The following is a 19,352-nucleotide window of genomic DNA, read 5'->3' as shown; positions in this document are numbered from 1 at the left end:
TTTTTTCCCCTGTGCCATTCCACATTATTACAAATAACTTCATTTCTGGACATTTATGGTTTGATTTCTTTGTATGTATGGATCACTTGGGTTGTTACCGACATCTGGTGAAAATTTCATGTCATTAGCACCTCTAGTAACATATTTACTGAGAAAAATGGTGACGTGTTCAATACTTAGTTTACCCGCTGTAGATGCTGTGTGATATGAGACTGGTCAAATAAAGTTGATAGGAGTCCAACATGTTTGACATGTTGTGACATGTTTTCAGCTGTGTAACGTCCGCTTTCATCACCCCGTCTGTTTTTTTTAAACCAAAGGTAACGGTTTTACTGCAAATACTTCCCTGTTCTTTTATAATCCAGGATTTCAGCAGCTTTAAATAAAACTTTAATACCAATTAAATAAAACTGCAATCTGGGACCTGGACTCTTCCACAGAACCATCCTTTCCAATTCATGTAGCTCATAACTACGTTTTATTCAAAAATAAAAATTAAATCAAACAAACCCCCAAAAAGTGACATTGCAGCAGCTTTTAAAAAACCTCGGACTCCTCCTCATTATCTCCTACCATCATGAGGCGGGCGATCAGGAAATGGAGATGGAGATACTCATTGTGTTCTTGTACTGTTTAAGCCTAATGTAGGCTGTAAATTGTTTACAAATGAAATGTTTTAGCTTTTTTTTACATTATTGTTTTTAACTAAGGTTATATAGCACTTCATATGTGTTGTAATAATGTAACAACTACCTAAACTACCATTCACCAAAGCTGAATATGCACACTGCAGGTCATACGGTAAATTTCATCTGTTTTTGTCCTGATTCAGCTCAATAATCCAGGTAAGGAAAAAAAAGCAGCTGAGGATTTCCACTGAGCGAGTTCTCCTTTGTTGAAGAAAACGTTTTGTCTGAACAAACAAGTTAACGATGACGACCAAAATGCTCCTGTTTTTGCATGTGAACAAACAGTTTGGATCGTCATCATTAAACTTGTTTGTCCAACATGAGGAACTAGTACTGCTAATGAGTTCATACCTGCAACTGCAGGCTGAGGAAGTTTCCTGGAGAAGAGACGAATCGTTCTTTTCGACAAAGAACTCACCCAGAGGACCTCCTCAACTTTTTTGTTAGATAGTTTTTTTTGTGCTTGAAAATGAGCATTTCTTGCGCTGACTGACTAGCACATAGAGTTTGACATTTTTATTCATAAATAACCATATTTAGAAACTCGCATCGTCTCATTTCATGTAATAAACTAATAAATGTCTGAGCTCAGGAATAATGGTGCGACAAAGAAATAAAAGATAATTTCAATCAGTTTTCAGGGTCCTAACTGTTTAACGGTGTGGGTTTTTCAAGCAGCAGTGTTGTTAGGAGTCTGTAGTTGGTATTTTTAGATAAAATACAAACTTTCAGAGTTCCCTTCCTCCACCTGGAGGCCTGCAGCCATTTTACACACATTTCCATTAAAACTCATTTAAATTGGGAATTCATAAAATCTACCTTGTCTCCTTCTTTACAGTCTGCATTCTTTTTTTTTGGTTTGTTTTCAAGCCCAAATAAATCTAAAAATAACTACTGCAAAGCAGCAGCACTTTTGAACATAAACCACAGTTTTCTGAAAGGAAATGAAATGTGTTGCTTTTATTTTCTCTTCTCTCTTGTGTCTCTCCATCACTCCGTTCTTCGTGTAATTGCACGGATTATAAATAATCCCAAAGCCCGCGGCTGTTTGTGGATCATCAGGAGTCTTTACGCAGATTATAAACTGCTTCATTCATTTGTGCGCTCTGATGTTTTGATCTTCAAACTCACTTTATTCAGATTGAGAAATCCGAAGCATCTTTTGTTAAAATGAAGCGTTTAAACCTGCTTTGAGTTTCATGAGCAAATCATCTGCTGCTGATGTTGAAAACCGTATATTTTTCTTAGTTAAAAGATCAAAGAGAAGAGCTAAAACTATAAAACCCACAGAAGGTGGTGGGTGATGTGCCTTTTTTTTAAAGGAACGCGAGATCTTTAGTTTTACGTTTCTATCTACAAACACATCCTCAAATCCTTCATCTGTGTAAAAAAACAACAAAAACCCACTCCGCGCGCTCTGAGATCACTGTTATATAACGAGGAGGAGCTGCCCTGCCAAACAAACACAAAAAAGGGCAGAAGGATGAGTGCAGAACTACATGAAAGCTTTGCTGTTGGCATGGCAACCACCCGAGGATGGCGAGGTTTGATGTTTGACGTGTCGACGGGAGATTCTAGGTTGGTTGAGGAGGAAAAACTGGTTTGATCCGGTGCAGAGCACTCATCGTCTCTTTAGATTTTTGTATTATTGATGTTTTATTTTCACACTTTTTAAATTTTTTTTCTCTTGGTGATTCAGAATGGTGACGCTCGCCATGAAAACCACTTGTTGATTGGTCCTCTCAGCTCCTCACAGGACCAGCCGGTGTTCTCAGACCCTGCAGCAGGTCTGGGTCTGAGCACTGCTTTGTGTTGCTGTTGCACATTCACAACTCCAAGCTCTAACACACATTGTTGCAGAGTTCGTAATGTCATTTTCAAGGTTTTGTCGTTTCTCTGTAAGAGGATCTTAGTTTAAAACTGTCGTGAAARGTGGTGGACCTTTTAATTTCTTATTTTTTTCTTTGTTTGTATCAAATATATCAAACACAACTCCAGCTACCATAAATGTGTGTCTCTGTCAGTGGCCATCAACAGCTTCATCAGCGTCCCTTTCTCTGTGTGTTTAGGTTTTTATCTCTGTCTCATTTGTTTTATTTCGCTGTCGTCATGTTAGCTCTTTTACAACCACAGTGACTCGCTTTTCCACGACTCGCTCTCTTGTTCTGTTCAGACTCCATTCTCTCTGCTGTTATTCTCAGGTAAAAATGCTTGCTTTCATTTACAACATTAGAAAAAAATGTGTCAATATTAGTTGGGATAAACCCACATTTTCCTAGCTTGTTTCTTGTTGTTCTTTCAGCACAACTTTAGCATCCTGTGCTGAGAGAAAAAAAAACTAAATTTAAAGGGGCAAAATTATGTGTTTCTCTGGCATCTATTTAAATTCTATACCATAATAAAGTATCCATGTCACCTTTAATTGTTATTAAAATGCTGTTTTTATGTTTAAATAGAAAATAAACTTATCTTCTCATCACTTCCTCTTCTAAACACCTTGAAATCAGCCTGTCTCTTTTTTTTTGGGGGGGGGGGGGGGGGGGGGGGTTGAAACAAACAGTAGGCAGCTGAACCGTCTGGATCAGCTTTTGTTGCTGGTGAAAAGAGCGTCCTCCGTAAACCTGAGGCTTTCTCAGAAATGTGTACACTTACAACATGAGCTTAAAGCCGGCTGGCTAGAACAGGTTTGTGTGAAAACTTCAGCTATAACGTTAAATATTATCTCTTCTAGCCCACCACCTTCATGCTTCCTCCTCTTGCATGCACGCCAGAGCTAAATATTTAATTTCTTCTGGTGGTGCGTTTGAATTTAGCAGATATTTCTTGTTTATTTGAGCTGGAATGTAAAAAAAAAAAAAAAAAGTCCTGCTTTGAGGAAGGAGAGAGAATAAACCAGGCTGAGCTTCGGTTAGCTCGACCTGCAGAGGATCTCTTTACTCTGAGTATTCTTCTCCTGGAAAAGTGGCTTCAGTGTAAGATTACAGCTTCTGTTTGATCAGCAGGAGCCACGCCGCACAAAATGCTTCTAGCAAACACAAACGCGGGTGATAACACCTATTTGTTGAAAAGTTTGCCACAGTTTCATTCATATCTTTGTCCTGTAAAAGTAAGTTTTGAAAACCGTGTAAAGAGCAGTTAACTGCCTCTTTACTTAAATCATCAGCTTTTTTACTATTATTATTTTTGTTTTGGTTCAGTTTCAGTAGCCACAGCTAGGCCTGATTATTGCCACACTTGTAGAAACAGGAACTCATCTAAATAGAGCCACACACCCAGACAGTATGATCGACTCCTCCAGGAGGTCCCCAAAGAGCCCAGAACATCTGAAGACCTGCAGGCCTCACTCGCCTCATTTAGGGTGCACGATTCAACTGTAAGCAGGAGTTGAATGGCAAAAGTGTCCTCCATGGGTTTAAAAACATCTTTCGTACAACTTTTATTTACTTTTAGTCAATCTAAAGCATTCATGGGTTTCTAGAAACTCCTCAAGCGTTTGCAAACAAGGATGTTACATAAAAGAGTGAGTTACCTTCTTTTTTTTGGTGCAGTTTGGAAAAGATAATTTCCTGTTTCAGCTTATCTTGGTCATACAGTGAACGTTGGCACAAGACTCAAAAAGCAGCATTATTACTTTTTTTATAGTCTGCTGCCATAAAAGTCAGGCAACCATGAAATTACATGTAAGTCTGCTCAGGTTTGTTTCTCTGTCTTTTAGCAAAATATCTCCTGAACCAACATATGGATTTTAATGGCACCCTTAGAAAATCGTCACTGGATTTATAACTAATCAACCTGATTCAAGGTATTCGAGGATTCAGCATAGCTGAGCTAGCTCTGTTTCCTCCACCGACTGTGAGAAAACATCAAAAGATGAAAATGTAATTTTAAAACACGCAGCGCCAGGATGCTGTTTACCATTATCCTGTATGAGTTCAATCAACGCAACCTGTTTCTAACGTTAGGCAGCTGGAAACAGACGATATTGTTTCTGTTTGTGCTTAAACGGAGGCAGTACAGGGAGGTGCTTCCCTATTGTTGCAGCAAACAGGAAGTTACAGCGCGAGGGCGATAAGAGGAAGTCTACGTTGAGGAGATCACCCACAGAGATTTGACTTGTAGTAGAAAATACACACTTGTGTGAAGATTGTGTGATCAAAATAATAATAAAAAAGAAGATGTATGTGTGGATCTAAACAGCAAACCACCATCTGAATACATTTTCTCTGAGCAGCTGTGGTTCAGGAGGATTGGTGCTTCAGTCTGAGTTTCTTTGGACAAAGTGTTGATAAATTCTGAATTCTAAAAGAACTATGTACAGCGGGTAAAATAAGTATTGAACACGTCACCATTTTTCTCAGTAAATAATTACTAGAGGTAATAATGACATGAAATTTTCACCAGATGTCGGTAACAACCCAAGTGATCCATACATACAAAGAAATCAAACCATAAATGTCCAGAAATGAAGNGCTGCAGGATTTCTCAAACATGCATGAATGAGTCAGCGCAAGACTTTGGGCATGTTTTTTTTATGAGAGTATAACATTATAACACGAAATAAAACTCAAAGTTGATTTTACATAATATTGCCCCTTTAAACACCACTAATTTAAATTAAATGTGGGAATCAAGTGCAGGAATTGCCTACTGGATTGACCAAATAAATACTTAGCACAAAAAAAACAAAAAGAAATTTGTGTTTGGTAGATTATTTCTTTGTTGTAACAATGCTTCTTGATGTTAAAGCTTATACTGTGTGAAAGCCTGTTAATGTCCCTTTTTAAACGGTGCCACATTTGTAAGGAAAATGCATTTGTGGGATGAGCAGTAGAGCTGAGTATGAGGGTTGCACGCCTGAAAAAAATTGCCAAATTTTCCTTGGATATCTGGTGGAGTGTCGGTGAAAACTGAAAACTTGTATCATGTGTCCAGTGAGTAAAGGTTTGCAGCTAGAGACTAGATTATTATTATTATTATTATTTTGCTTCAGAACAAAAAAATGACGGCCGTCCTGATTCTTCTGGACTTCAATCTGATGTTAACTGAAGATTATTATTGTTTGAATTTATACTTGAGGAAAAAGAGGCAGATATCATTAGATTTTTTTCTTCTCTCTGCCGCCTTTCATTTCATTTTATTTGTATTTTCTTTTTATTGTACATAGGTTTATTTTTGTTTTTTTAAAGAAGTGAATAAAGTTTGAAATAAAAATGAATAAATAAATCTGCCCACCAGCTTGGAGTCTCATTAACTGACACTCGCTGTGTTTAGATCACAGAGCAACATTTTACAGATTTTATCCCACTTTTTAATGGATGTGACCGCATTAGCTGAGGTTCACTATTGTTGCTTTTTGTTTCGGCTGCTCTCTTCTGCAGGGGTCGCCACAGCAAGTGAACTCACATGAAAAAATGTGACATTTGGTTTTATGCTGGATGCAACCTGTGCTCAAACCTGCAGCTTCAGGATTATAAGTCGGCAGCACTGACTGAGATTTTGGGGTTGTTTTGGAAATAGTTGTAGCTTGACCTTCATAGTTTTCCTCCCGTTTTCTCTGGAACTTWATTGTCTCAAATATTTGCTGTTACACTGTCTGCTCACATTCGTATATCACCCTTTTACCTCGCCGCCTTTAACCTCCGTCTCGTTCACTCCTGTTTCCCAGGATGCTGGTTTTAGCTGATTAGAGTGGCTCTGTTTGCTTTGATTAATTGGATGAGTGTTGTGTCAGTGCCAGTCTCCTCTCCTCTTGTCTCTGTTCCTCATCCTGAAGCAGCTAAATCAAACCAACACAGTTGTTAATAAAAGCAGTGCATTCATGATGGGAGCTAACTAAAACTGTGGCTGTCTCAACAGTAAAGTACAGAATAATAATCTGTAAAATAATATTACCACCTTATAAATCCACTGTCATGATACCATATGACTATTTATATGAAAGTTTAGGTCAAAGACCTACAGTATCTACAACAGGTGAGATATTGCCTTTTCATAGAACTCAACTTCAAGACATTGATCTTTTTAAATGATACAGAAGTGTGGATTATAAATTGTTTCTTCTCTCACCTCAGCTGCTTTGTGTTTGGTGAGATMAATTCATTAGAACCTTTTATTTGCATCGATTTGGTGTGGGATGATGCGTCTCATTTATCTTTTTGGCTGCTCTCTCCTGAACTGAAATCTTAGAGCCATCGTTGCTCCGCTCACCCTCTCAACCTCCCCGATGTTTTAAATTGTCCTTCAGGCTTCAGGCAGAAAAACAACCTCCTCCATGTCCACGGCCCTCTCTCCCCGCTCATTTGTCTCGACCCTCTTCTTCCCTGCACTTTACTTTTCCTCCTCCTTCCTTCCTTTGTCTCCCCTCCCTGCCTCTCCACTGGTCTTTTAAGAGAATTTCCTTCAAAAGTTCATCTGTGAAAGGTCTCCCGGTGCCTCTTAAGACCCCTTTGGCTTTTTAATCTTTCTTTTTCTTGCTCTATTTTCTGACATTTTTTTCTCCTCTTTTGTTTTTTGTTCAGTGTTCTCTGCCTCTAGCATAGCCACGTTGGAATAGGCACACACACACTCACACATACACACACTGAAAATCACACAGGGGGAAAAAAACTTACCCTGTCACAATCAAGTGAAAGGTTGACTGGGAAAGTCAAATGCTCTGTTATTTTACCCAGGCTAAATACAAACTGTGGAGATGCAGTGCCAACCAGAGAGCCCTGGGGGATGCTGGGGCTTTCTGAGAAATCACACAGACTAACTGCTATTCCCTCCATCCCTCCTTCCTTCATTACAGCCCATTTTTATCTGCAGTCCAAAAGCTTGAGAGCTTTAGAAGCTGTGTTCACTTTGTGTCTGGACTGAGATACAGCGTGTATATTTAAAAACTAAAATCTCTACCTTGTTTTTCAGTATTAAGTTACTATTATCTTAGTTTACAGCTCCAAGAAAATGCTTGGATAGACCGTTGTGGCAGTAACAGGTACAGGTCAAAGGTGAAGCATTCTAAAAGGCATCTTATAATTACTTTACTAAAGGCTGCAGCAGCCGTTCTTGTATTTGATTCTGGTCCCTTTGGACGYTGGAATAAACTACAGCTGAAAGCCTGATGAACTTTCTCCTAAGAGCAAATCCATTTCGAAGCAACKCATTAATCATGCTGCCGTGGTGAGCTAAGTGATTGAGTTTTGGGCGAGTAAGCTGGAGAAGGAGACCTGACCCAGCCGGCCTGGTTCATCTTCACCTAATGAGGCCTAATAAGTTGAGCAGCAAGGACATGCCTTTACATTTGACTTGCATTAGGATGAATGGAGGGGTTGGACTTCCCTTTCCTGTCCGTGACAAGAATTCAGGACATGTAGGGATCTCACCATATCGTGTACTTCTTGCCTCTCTATCCACCTTATTTTTCATGGAGGTACAGACACAGTCAGTTGTCCTTTTTTTGTGTGAGACTTCTGGTTTCTGGCTTGCTAACTAACCTTTCACCATATTTTCTATTTTTATAGTTAGTATGTTATAGCACTGAACAGGCAATTTATTAGCATKCCTGCCATAAGATCTTTGCTGCATGACTGCAGGACTTCCCCTGACCCACAACACGGTTGATGTAATGAGGATCTATTCAGAGTGGCTTGGTTGGACATCAGCCTTCATGAATACCAGTTCATCAATATTGTTAGTAATTAATATCTTGTCAACTGTGGAGGTACTGATACGCCTCTGTACTTTTGTAATTGTGCACTGTAGACCCGTCCGAACCAAGTGACAACACTATAGTTAAAAATGTCCTAAATGTCCTCGAACATTACATGAATCAATGCCTTATCAATGTATCATTTGATTCAGTTGTCTAAAATATTATCCTAAAAAATTTTTTTGAAGCATTTTTTTAGCAGTAGCAAAGAAAAACTTAATTTTGAGGAAAAACGCCTTAAAATTTCGAATTTTTCCCTGTGAGTTAGCAATGTTTTTGTTTCTTTCCAACTGGGAAATTTTTATATACAAATACGACACCTCAAAAATGAGGTTTCCTCTTTATATTGACATCAAAACTTACTCAATAAATTTACATAAATTTAGGATTCAGACCAAACAGTAATCTATCATCATAACCAACAAGACAAATTAGGTCATACCTCTGGATAGGGTTGTGATATCAGAATGATCCACTGAAAATGTAGKTTTTAAAGCCAGGAAATTGACAACGTAATTAGGTCATTTTGACCAAATTTGACTTACTGTATTTATTCAAGTATAATACATAAATTAAATCCATAAAATCATCCATAAAGTTGGGGGGTAGTACTATAATCGGAAAAATATTTTTACTTATGTATTTTAACTGAAATATCGGCTTCTTTCACAAAATTATTGAGTCCGGAAATGACACCGCGTCATAAAAAACAGTTGAAACAAGCTTACCCCTGACACTCCTCCGTGCTTCAGAGTGAGAAAATAACAGATCCAGGCAGGCAACATGATGTGAAAAAAAAGTGGGAAAAAAGTATTCCTGCACCTTAGTAATGATAGTGAACTAATGACATTAGCGTGTGACCGAGCCGCTCCTGGAACAACAACAAACACATGTTCGTCTGTAATGGCTGCCGTCTACCGGTGTTCTGAAAAAGTTTGTATCCCTGAAAAAAATGTTTCCCCACCAGAGTAGGGCTCACGAGTAGGAAGTAATCTGCTTTTCCCCCAGAAGATGGCCCAAATCTCATGTGAAGTCTCTGACTTTTGTGTTGGCGCCTCCTGGTGGACTATGTGTAAAATGCCAGAATTCATATGATGCTGCTACAGCTGATAAATATTTGTTGTCAGAATACATTTTAGTGCATATGTTGTTAAAATAAAAGTAACAATCCAATTATTATTTTACTGATATGTATAAAGACTGCAAAGGCTGAAAAATCTTGAAGTCTGTATGAAATTGGAGGTAGTTTGAGGATTAAATTTTTTATGCTTTTTAAGCTCAAAAAAGGCGGGGTTGTATTATACATGAGATCGTATTATACATGAATAAATACGGTAATCCCCATTTTGATATGATGGGTCACATTTTTTCATACCATCCTTCCACTGGAGAATAGTTTAAGGGGCTGGCACTGACTTGCCACCTCGATTGTTCAGCGATTTTTGGAAATGTTCCCACGACACCAGTTCAGTRAAGCTGCTATTAGTTTGCCAAGGGAAGCTGTGAAACGGAAGTGCTGCACAAACAAACAGAAGTTGGACCCATAATKCTTCCGCGTTCAAAAATAAGGTGGATACTTGCTGTAATGTATTGTGCCATTTCTCCGGTGTTTTCACTAACTACCATCTRTGTGTGTCTCTTCCAGGGTGTGAGCCCTGTGCAGGGTGATGATGAGCACTCAGGGCAGCAGCAGCCGAAAAGGAAGTGGCCAGCATGCTGCCACTCCGCCCCTGCGCCACCCGTCTGGACCCAAGCTGCAAGTACAGCGTTCCCGCTCTCGAGACACCATCACCATACATTTCTCRGCTCTGGGGAAGGAGGAGGAAGATGATGACGAGGAGCTCTATGGGGTGGCTGTGGGGTCTGCTTCTCCTAAAACTGTTCTTGATGGCGTAGGGGGGCTTCAAGTTCAAGCAACAGGGAGTGATGACCAATATGTCGCCAAAGGCTTGGAGGCCAAAGAGGAGCTGCTGTTTGAATCTTCTGATGTGGAAACTGCTTCTGGAGCTGCTGTACTTCCTGTTTCATCTACCACCCTGCCTGCGCAGCCATCAGACTCCTACGTACAGACACCGTCCCACGCTGTGTCGATTGCCTCTCTCTCCGCCCACTCCCATTTAAGCTCCACCCCTCCCACTAGCTCCTCCTGGCCCTCTGATCGACCAGCACAGCCACCAGCCACAAGTTCCAGCTCCTCATCCCCCTGCAAGTCTGGCTCACTGTCATCCTCCAAACCTTTCCTCAGCCTCGTGAGGTCTTTGTCAAACGACGTCGACTCTCGAGAAGCTGCTCCCGTGGCCACCACCGTCGTACCGTCGCACGCGCGACACAGGCACTTAATGAAATCGTTTGTGAAGTCTCTGTCCACGGACACTTCGCGGGCCGAACACCAGGAGGGCCCGCTTCATCACCACCCTCAACATCAACAAGTCCAGCCGTCTCATCGGACTCCGCCTCGCAACATGCAGCTCTTCAAGCAGTTCTCCCAGCCCCGGTTATCTTCCTGCCCGGTCGCAGTCACTCAGGCAGGGGGAGACTCCAAAACAGCCCCGTCCTCCCCCATTATGTCTCCAGACGGGAGGTCCTTCTTCAAAGTCCAAGAGGTMGAGGCCAAGATCGAAGACACCAGGAGGCGATTGTCCGAAGTGATGTCGGACCCCTTGCAGCTTTTTAGTAAGATCATGGGGGACGAGACTGGTGGTGGGGCTGCTGGAAGTGCCGCCCTTCGTCCCAAGTCGCTCTCCTCCAGTGCGTCAGAGCTCAGCGGAGGAGCGGCGGTAAACGGACACATGGAAACCAACAACAACTACAGCATCAAGGAGGAAGGGGCTGAAGGTGACGAAGACGAAGAAACCCCCACAGAAAAGGGTCACGATTCAAGTTTTTTCTCATTCCCGTCACTGTCACTCTCCCAGTCCGTCAATCAAACRTCATCATCCACTCTCTACAAGTCACCATCTCTGACTCTGGGYCGCTGCTCGATGTCGGCCCTCGCCGCTCGGCAGGAAGACGAGGACTTCTGTGAACTGTACAGCGAGGACTTCGAGGTGTGCACCGACACAGAGACTCCAGATGGGGACCGATCCATTTCCCAGCAGCCCCACACCGGCAGCACTGGTTTGTGTAGTGAACTTGATGTAGAGGATGACAGGTTGGAGGAGGAGGTGGAGAATGTGCCTGTGACTGGCCTTGTCTTCTTAACACAGTTGGTGTATTGGTATTTAGTCCTTCCTGTGCCTCCGTGTGTTTGTGCTGTGGTGCARGGGATTGTAGCCGGGTTCATGCTGGCCCTGCTGGTCCTGTGGCTGTCGTCGCCTCGACGTTCCTCTTCAGGGAACAGAATACTGCAGAGGAGGAAAGAGCAGTGCATTTTCTCCCAGGTGGATGTCAAAGAACCAGAAATATTCAAGGTGAGCTGAACTGCAGCCTGTATCGCTTTAATCAGGGCGGTGGGTTATGAAACTTTTGAACACTTACGATGTTTAATTTGGATTTTGTTTCAGGTTGCCTCAGTATTTTTGTAAAATATAATTTTTTTATGGATTGATATTGTTTTTTTTTTTTGTTTGTTTTTTTTGAGGATATCAAGTTCCCTTTGAAGGTTGTTCAGTTGCCATTTCTGGCTCAAAGACCATATTGTTTCCAAATGCGTACTAGATGATTCCTTTTGTTTTTTTTTAAAGATTCTGATGTGTTTTTGTTGCTGCCTCTAAGCTGATGCAGCAGAGAGACTCACGGCTGAAGGGGAGTAGTTTTGCCAGTTGAAGCCTGAGTGTTTCCAGGCTCATTTGTGGAATGAGTTTGGTAACTCCTCAGAGTTTCCAAATATTTTTCCTCTATATTTGTTACAGTGAAGGAGCAGAACTGTGTCTGCACCAGGGTTATTATAGTAAACCAAAACTAACTAAATAACGAAAACTGAAATTGAAAAAACATTTTAGTTAACTGAAATAAATAAAAACTGTAATAAAATGAAAAAACTATAACTAACTAAAACTGTATAATCTTTTTACAAAACTGACTAAAACTAACTGAAATAATAGATAAAATATCTTTTAGTTTTAATGTTTGGCAATTCATTGTGAGCCATGTGGATTGATTAAACTAATCTTTTGTTTTCTTCAAATTGAGCAGTTTCATATTAACTGTGAGCTTACGGCACATCATGGTCCGTAATGTCACCTGTTTACAGTCTGCTGCTGCTCAGCGCTCCCCTGCAAAATGACAACAACAAAAGTTGGGAGAAAGTAGTCCGATTTGGGATTTCTTTGAATATGACTGTGAGAAAATTAAGAGCATCATGTAGTGGAAACAGGTGATAGAATAGGTGGAATACTTCTCAAGGGACTAATTAATGGAGTATCTTGACAAGCTAGCTTCTCTTAGTAGTTCCCCTGAAAAACAAGCCATAGCCCAGCCAGGTAGCACCAAGATCTAGACAACTATTGTCACCTACTTACAACATTTTCCCAAGTCCTTTGTTGGCAAAATTGAGTTACGACAGGTACACAAATCTAAATTTTACATGTGAATTTTTTTTCACAGGTTCACAAATCATATTTTTGCAAGTTACAAATCAAGATTTTGCAGGTTTCGACACATTAATACCTTCATAAAAAAGCTGCTGTTTAGTTAGCTCACAGGAACACTTCAAGCTGAAGGTTGCATTGGCAAATATGTTTATTCAAACTACAAAAAAAATAGTACTAGAACTAATAAAAACTAAACTAAAACTAACCATTAAAAAGCAATAATAGGTAATAAAAACTATCAAATCCATGCTAAAAACTAATTAAAACTAACTGAATTAAAAGAAAAAAAATGTCACAACTAAATAAAACTAAACCATAATGAAAAATCCAAAACTATTATTACCTTGGTCTGCACAGGGTCCAAAGAATCCCAAAGAACAAATCCACTGAAGGGACAGGCTGTTCTGCCGCCCTGCAAATGCCACGAAGCACCAGCTGCCACACCAGACGACTGAATTTGCAAAAACAAGAATTTGTGTCTTCTGATTTTGTGATTGTTTTTTCCCATTCCAAACTGATAATTGTCATGAAAGTTATATTTGCGAGGAGCATAAAGCAGAACGGAAATGATCTGATTTGCATAACTTTAATAAAATCTTACAGTCTGTAAAAATAGTTGTATGAGACGAGTTTAAAATCATTAGAGTTCAATCAATATTGTAAGATTGCGAGGCAACCCTAGAACAGAAACAAGCACAGTTTACTACCTTCATCTGTGTCACTGAACTAAGCGACGTCTCCTCTTCCTCCCCACATCTCTCAGGGCTGGATGAACGAGATCCACAGCTACGACCCGGAGATGTACCACGCCACCCTGACCCACTCTGTGTACGTCCGCTTAGAGGGCTCTGTTGTGCGTCTGTCCAAGCCCAACCGGAACATCTCCCGCCGCGCCGCACACAACGAGTCTAAACCTGACGTCACGTACATCAGCCAGAAGATCTACGATCTGACCGACAGCAGGGTGAGGCGTGGCAGAAGCTTGTTGCTTTGAAAAGACGGTTTTTTATTCTTGTGAAACTCCAGTCTGTGTGTAAAACAAGATGAGCTCATTCTGTGTTACCCGTGTATTTCTGTGCTTAATGATAAACTGAATAATGACATCAAACTCATCTCTTCGTATTAGTTTTGAACTGTTATCATGCAGTAGTTTTATTATAATCAGGGTTCCCACGGGTCCTTGAAATCCTTGAAAGTTTYTGAATTTGAAAAAATTGTTTCAGGGCCCTAGAAAGTTTTTGAAAACGGAAAAATTACACTTGTCCTTGAAATTTCACAAAAACAGCACATGAATTGTGTGTGCCATCTTCTCACATGTGAATTTGTGAATTACATTATTACATATCCGTGTATTGTGGAAACAAATATAGGGTGTACATTTAATCCTCTTTCTTTRGTTGATTCTGACTCAACAACTTCTATGCTGTTCACGTTTTCATTGTATTTACATATTAAAACTGTTTATTGGTGACATTCTGCGGTAGCAGTAGGAAGTTGCCGTTGCGCGTGGTTCTTGAAATTGAGGAAATTGGGACTGAAAAGTCTTTGAATGGTCCTTGAATTTGATGTTGACCAAGGTGTGGGAATTAATTAAACTCATCAAAGAGCTATACAGCTCTACTTCTTTGTGGATGTTCTGGTAAATATTACCTACACAAACACTGCTGGCCTGCAGGTGTCAGATTTCAAAATAAAAGTGCATTACCATCATTTGTGGCAGCTTGACATTAAAAGTATAAACAAAATTTTATGTAGTCATTCCAGAAAGACTAATGGTGAATTCAGACTGCTTTTATTAGTAAGCTTAACTAACTTAATCTTTTAAACACAATAGTAAAATTTCATGAATAAAAAAGGTAGAAAATAGTACATTAAAATACCTCATTTTTAATGTACTATTTTCCACTTTATTGTTCACACTGAACTTCAGGACCTGTGCAACCAGTTTTGTTACCTTTCATGAACATCTGATGTTTGTGTATGAGGGGATGACAAATAAATATCCTTGAATCCTTGAAACACAAGTTCAGCTCAAAGTGATTTACAAGACCAAAGCACAACATGGAAATATCCATCCATCCATCCATCCATCCATCCATCCATCCATCCATCCATCCATCCATCCATCCATTTTCTGTACACGCTTATTCCTTTCAGGGTCGTGTGGGTCACTGGTGCCCATATCCAGCAGTGACAGTGCGAGGGGCGGGGTACACCCTGGACAGGTCGCAAGTCCATCACACAACATGGAAATATCAAAAATTAAAAATCCAAAAAAAAAAAAATGAATAAAAGCAAAATGCTTTATAGACAAAATTAATGGTGCATAGGCAAAGTCCAAAAGCAATTACGGTGCAGGTGAGCGGGGGGCTGTGGCTGAGTGGTTACATGTTACCAGTGTCTCTGGGTAAGGCACTGAACCCCCACTGCCTCTAATGTGGGTCCCATCAGTGTATGAGTGTGATTTAAAGCATTGATTAGTTTCTATAAATTGATTTATCTGGATTAGCTTTGTAGAGACATGTAGTAGAGTGCTGTGTGAATGGGTAAAAGGGGGCACAAATTATAGTGTTAAGCGCTTTGAGTATCCTGGTTAGATAGAACAGCGCTGTATAAGTACAGTCCATTAACCATTTAAAAGTAGATTTAAAAAAAGCACAGAAAACAGGCATTGCAAAACAGATTTGTGACCAAATCCAGGTATTTTAACACTTAAATACAAAAAAGTGTAAAAAATAGAAAGTGAAACTTTTTATTTTATTTTATTGTAATTCATCTATAAAACATAGTGACGGTAGCATCATGATTTGGGCCGGCTCCGCTGCATTTTGATTAGCTTGTCGTTAACTGAACAAGAAGTTATGAAGTATTTTTCATACTTTAAAAGAAAATATGATTAAATTTATTCATGACGTTCAATTTTAAAGGTCACGAAGCAGGACAAGCTAAAATTTGATCCTCTTAAAATGTTTAGAGTAAAGTATAAAGAGCAGGTCAAAGGGCTGATTACACACTACTAAAATGTGAAATAAAACCCAAAAGTTTAAGCTTTTTTGTTAAAAATATTGACTAAAATAAAAATGTTTAGTGTGATATATTGATGATATTTATGTTTTCTTTGCTTCTGTTACTGTCAGAATGATCCATGCCGGAAGCTTTTATCTATTGATCCTTTTAACTCGGTTTATTTACCCCACAGATCTACCTGATGCCCCAGAGCTTGGCCAGGAAGAGAGTTTGGAACAAGAAGTATCCCATCTGCATCGAACTGGCCAAGCAGGACGACTTCATGTCGAAGGCCCAGGGAGAAAAGTTCGAACCTGCGGAGGAGAAATCGTCAGGACTGGGTGAGAGGGTGGAGCGAACGGACAAAGCCGACAGGTCTGAAAGCTCGGCGTCGGCGGAGGAACCCAAACGACCAGCCTGTGGAAGAGCGGATCTGACAATCTATTTGTTCGGGAGAACCGGTCGGGAAAAGGAGGAGTGGTTTCACAGATTTCTTCAGGCGTCTCAGATGAAGTTAGAGGGGAGAGTCGGCAGCCTGTCCGCCACTATCTGCAAGAGTGGTGAGTTGTGCACACCGTCACAGCTCCAGGTGCACACTCTTTCTGCTCGCTCTTTTTATGCCTCTTTTTTTTWAAAAAATGTGCCGGGTCAGTATAACTATTCTTTGAAGTAGTGTATAACCATCAGATCTGTGCTTAAGCCTCAGCTTAGGGACTGCCAATCCCCTCAACTGAGTGAACAGTTGAGTGTGAAGGGGTCAGCAGGATTACATGCACAGAGAGGCAGCATATTATAGTACTGGTCTCAACTGGGGGGTATAAGCCTGAGAGGATAAGACTCCTCTGCACAAAAAAGAAACACTGCCAATGTGTGGCTCCAGTGATAAAAGCAGCACAAGGTGGACTGGATCTCTGGCAAGATGGGTTAAATATTAAGCTGCTTAGCAAACACACACAGCAATTATGCTACAYCACATTAAGTGCATCGTGAGAATACAAAGCACTTCAGCTCCCATTCCAAAAAAAGTTACGTCTTTGGAACAAAATGCAATAATMTGTGAATCTCATAAAACCATATTTTATTCATAATGAAACCTAGAACACATAAAATGTTTAGACTAAAAACATTTGTAAAAGGGACATATGGAATATCTATTTTTTATTATTTAAATACATTTTGTTGTGTACTAGGAGCAGAAAGGTTTTATTCTCCTGGTGCTGTGTAGATATCTTGGGCTATATTTGTCAACCCGTTTAGTTTTCTCCATTTTCTATGACGTTTTATGAACTATTACGTCACATTATTTGTGACAGAGTCGCTGAATAAGGTCTGGACTTAATTACAGTTTAGTCGTCTTCATTCTCCTCTGGCTCTGGGTCAGACTCRYGCTCCAACATGTAAGTCTGGATGGACAAGTCTTCTGTTGGTGACATCTTTGAATTAATTTGTAAATTTATGGTTTCTGTGCTGCTATATAGTCTTAAACCCCTCTGTGAAACTAGAAAGAACCAGTTTGGAAGCTGGAGGGTGGTGGGCTGTGAAACACCTCATCTGGATTTAAAGAGACAGCCTCAAAATGAGTTAATCTGAGACACACCTCAGAAAAGAACTGAATGAGGGGCTTGTGGAGTTACAATAAGGAGGAATTCAGACCAAAGCWTTGCAGTTTCACTTTATAAAGACCCCAACTGAATGATTTAAATGAGAAAAAGAAGGTTTTAAAAGCACATGTCTCCTTTAAATAAAGATTATTTTAAACTCGTGAAATCAGCATATCTTAAAGTGGAGGCAAGGTCGTGTTTCTGATTGATTTGGGGTTTTGATTATCTGAGAATTTCTAAAATCGTAAGCATGCGTCATGTTCATGCATTATTTGTACGACCCCATCTGATCTCTTCACGTCCTGCGTTTCCCACCTCTTCTTCCAGCCTTCTTGCCCTCTCACAGCCGCAGTGGCAGCGCCCCGTCTGCTGGAGGCCTGGAGGCTGACAGCAGGAGCAGCAGCAGGGGAAGCCAGGAGGAGCTGTCTCAGCTCCGGCACAAAGAGGCCTCCGCTCCCCTCTCCTGTGCCGCTGCTGGAGGGATGAAGCAGAAGATGCTGTTGGACTATAACATCTACATGGCCAAATATGTTAACCCTCAGGCGGCGCCGGGAAGCCCGGGTGGCGCCGACAGCCCAGAGCACAGCCCCGAGAGCAGCCCCAAAACYACCAAAAAGGTACGAGACACATGAATTATCCATTCAGCATCCCTTCATCTTCACCACCCTCTCTGCTTTCTGGGTTAGCTAACACAAAGAGGTGGAGTTACTGGATTATTGTAATTTGCCTGCCTACAGTTGTCAGGCCTCGTCTGCTAATGACTTTGATGTCTTCATCAAAAAGAGGCAGACAGGTCTGTGTAAATTACAGACCTGTCTGCTAACATGATGCCTCATGCATACGGATTGGGCTTGACTGGGGTCCTCTATCACCATGGTAACAAAAACTACAGGTATGAGGTACCTGCGGTTTGTTTGTATATTTTAAACCAAGAAGTTCACACTGACACTTTGATGCTGTTAACAGACTGCAGCAGGTGATCAGCAGTGTTCCTACGAACAGAAGGCACTTCCTGTGATCATATAAAAAAAGGATTTTTTTATACTTAAGATTAGACACAGTGGTTTTTGATCTAATCAACACACACTATAACTCAGAGATGGGGACTCGTGACTCGGACTTGGACTTGAGTTGCACTTAAGTCCTTACTATTAGAGCAGGGGTGGGCAATCCTGGTCCTCGAGGACCGCAGCCCTACAGGTTTTATGTTTTTCCCTGCTCCAACACACCTGATTCAGACATTAAATTACCTCTTCCAAGTTCAACAGTATGGAGGACCCAAACTGACATAACAAGAAAAAAAGCAGAAATATATAAATGGACCAATAAATAAATTCAATTAAAAATGTGCCAATTGAATTAAAAAGCAGAGCTTTTCCTCACGTTTTGTAATTTAATTGACCTTCATATTTATTTTTCCTGTATTTCAGGGGTGCAACAATACATGTACCCACGAACAGTGCTTTAAGTTCAATACACACTTGTATCGAACAATACAGATTTTTAAAATTTACTTTATCAACTTGTCTTCTGAAGATGCTCTGTGTTAAAGGATCAGTGGATCTGTGTTCGACTACTCCACATAGGCTGCAGTTTTGAGCGCAGATCCACTGAGAAACTTGCTGTTTCAGCGACATTTAATTTAAAAGCTGTACTTTTAAGGTTAAACAAATGTTCATAATTAATTTAAATAAATTACAAGTTAAAAGGGGCATGGAAATTTCTCTTTTTTGTATCAAAAAAATATCGAACCGTGAGACTAAAGTATCGAACCGAACCGCATCGTGAATTTTCTGTATCGTTGCACCCCTAATATATATACAGTATATATATA

The 19,352-nt window shown here is 40.3% G+C and overlaps 1 protein-coding gene across 2 annotated transcripts in view; it reads left to right on the top strand.

Annotated features, from left to right (window-relative positions):
* Window positions 1–19,352, top strand: part of tex2 (testis expressed 2) — a 28,836-nt gene that overhangs the window by 2,519 nt on the left and 6,965 nt on the right. For both annotated transcript variants that reach the window (XM_014010146.1, XM_014010147.1), the window contains exons 5-8: window positions 10,025–11,789; window positions 13,675–13,875; window positions 16,111–16,477; window positions 17,846–18,135. In XM_014010146.1, the coding sequence (XP_013865600.1) occupies window positions 10,047–11,789; window positions 13,675–13,875; window positions 16,111–16,477; window positions 17,846–18,135 (2,601 nt within the window). In that variant the 5' untranslated portion in view covers window positions 10,025–10,046. The remainder of the gene's footprint in view (window positions 1–10,024; window positions 11,790–13,674; window positions 13,876–16,110; window positions 16,478–17,845; window positions 18,136–19,352) is intronic.

This window comes from Austrofundulus limnaeus, unplaced genomic scaffold (genome assembly GCF_001266775.1).
Source record: "Austrofundulus limnaeus strain Quisiro unplaced genomic scaffold, Austrofundulus_limnaeus-1.0 Scaffold65, whole genome shotgun sequence".
NCBI classification, from domain to species: domain Eukaryota; kingdom Metazoa; phylum Chordata; class Actinopteri; order Cyprinodontiformes; family Rivulidae; genus Austrofundulus; species Austrofundulus limnaeus.
This window is presented reverse-complemented; position numbering and strand designations above follow the sequence as displayed.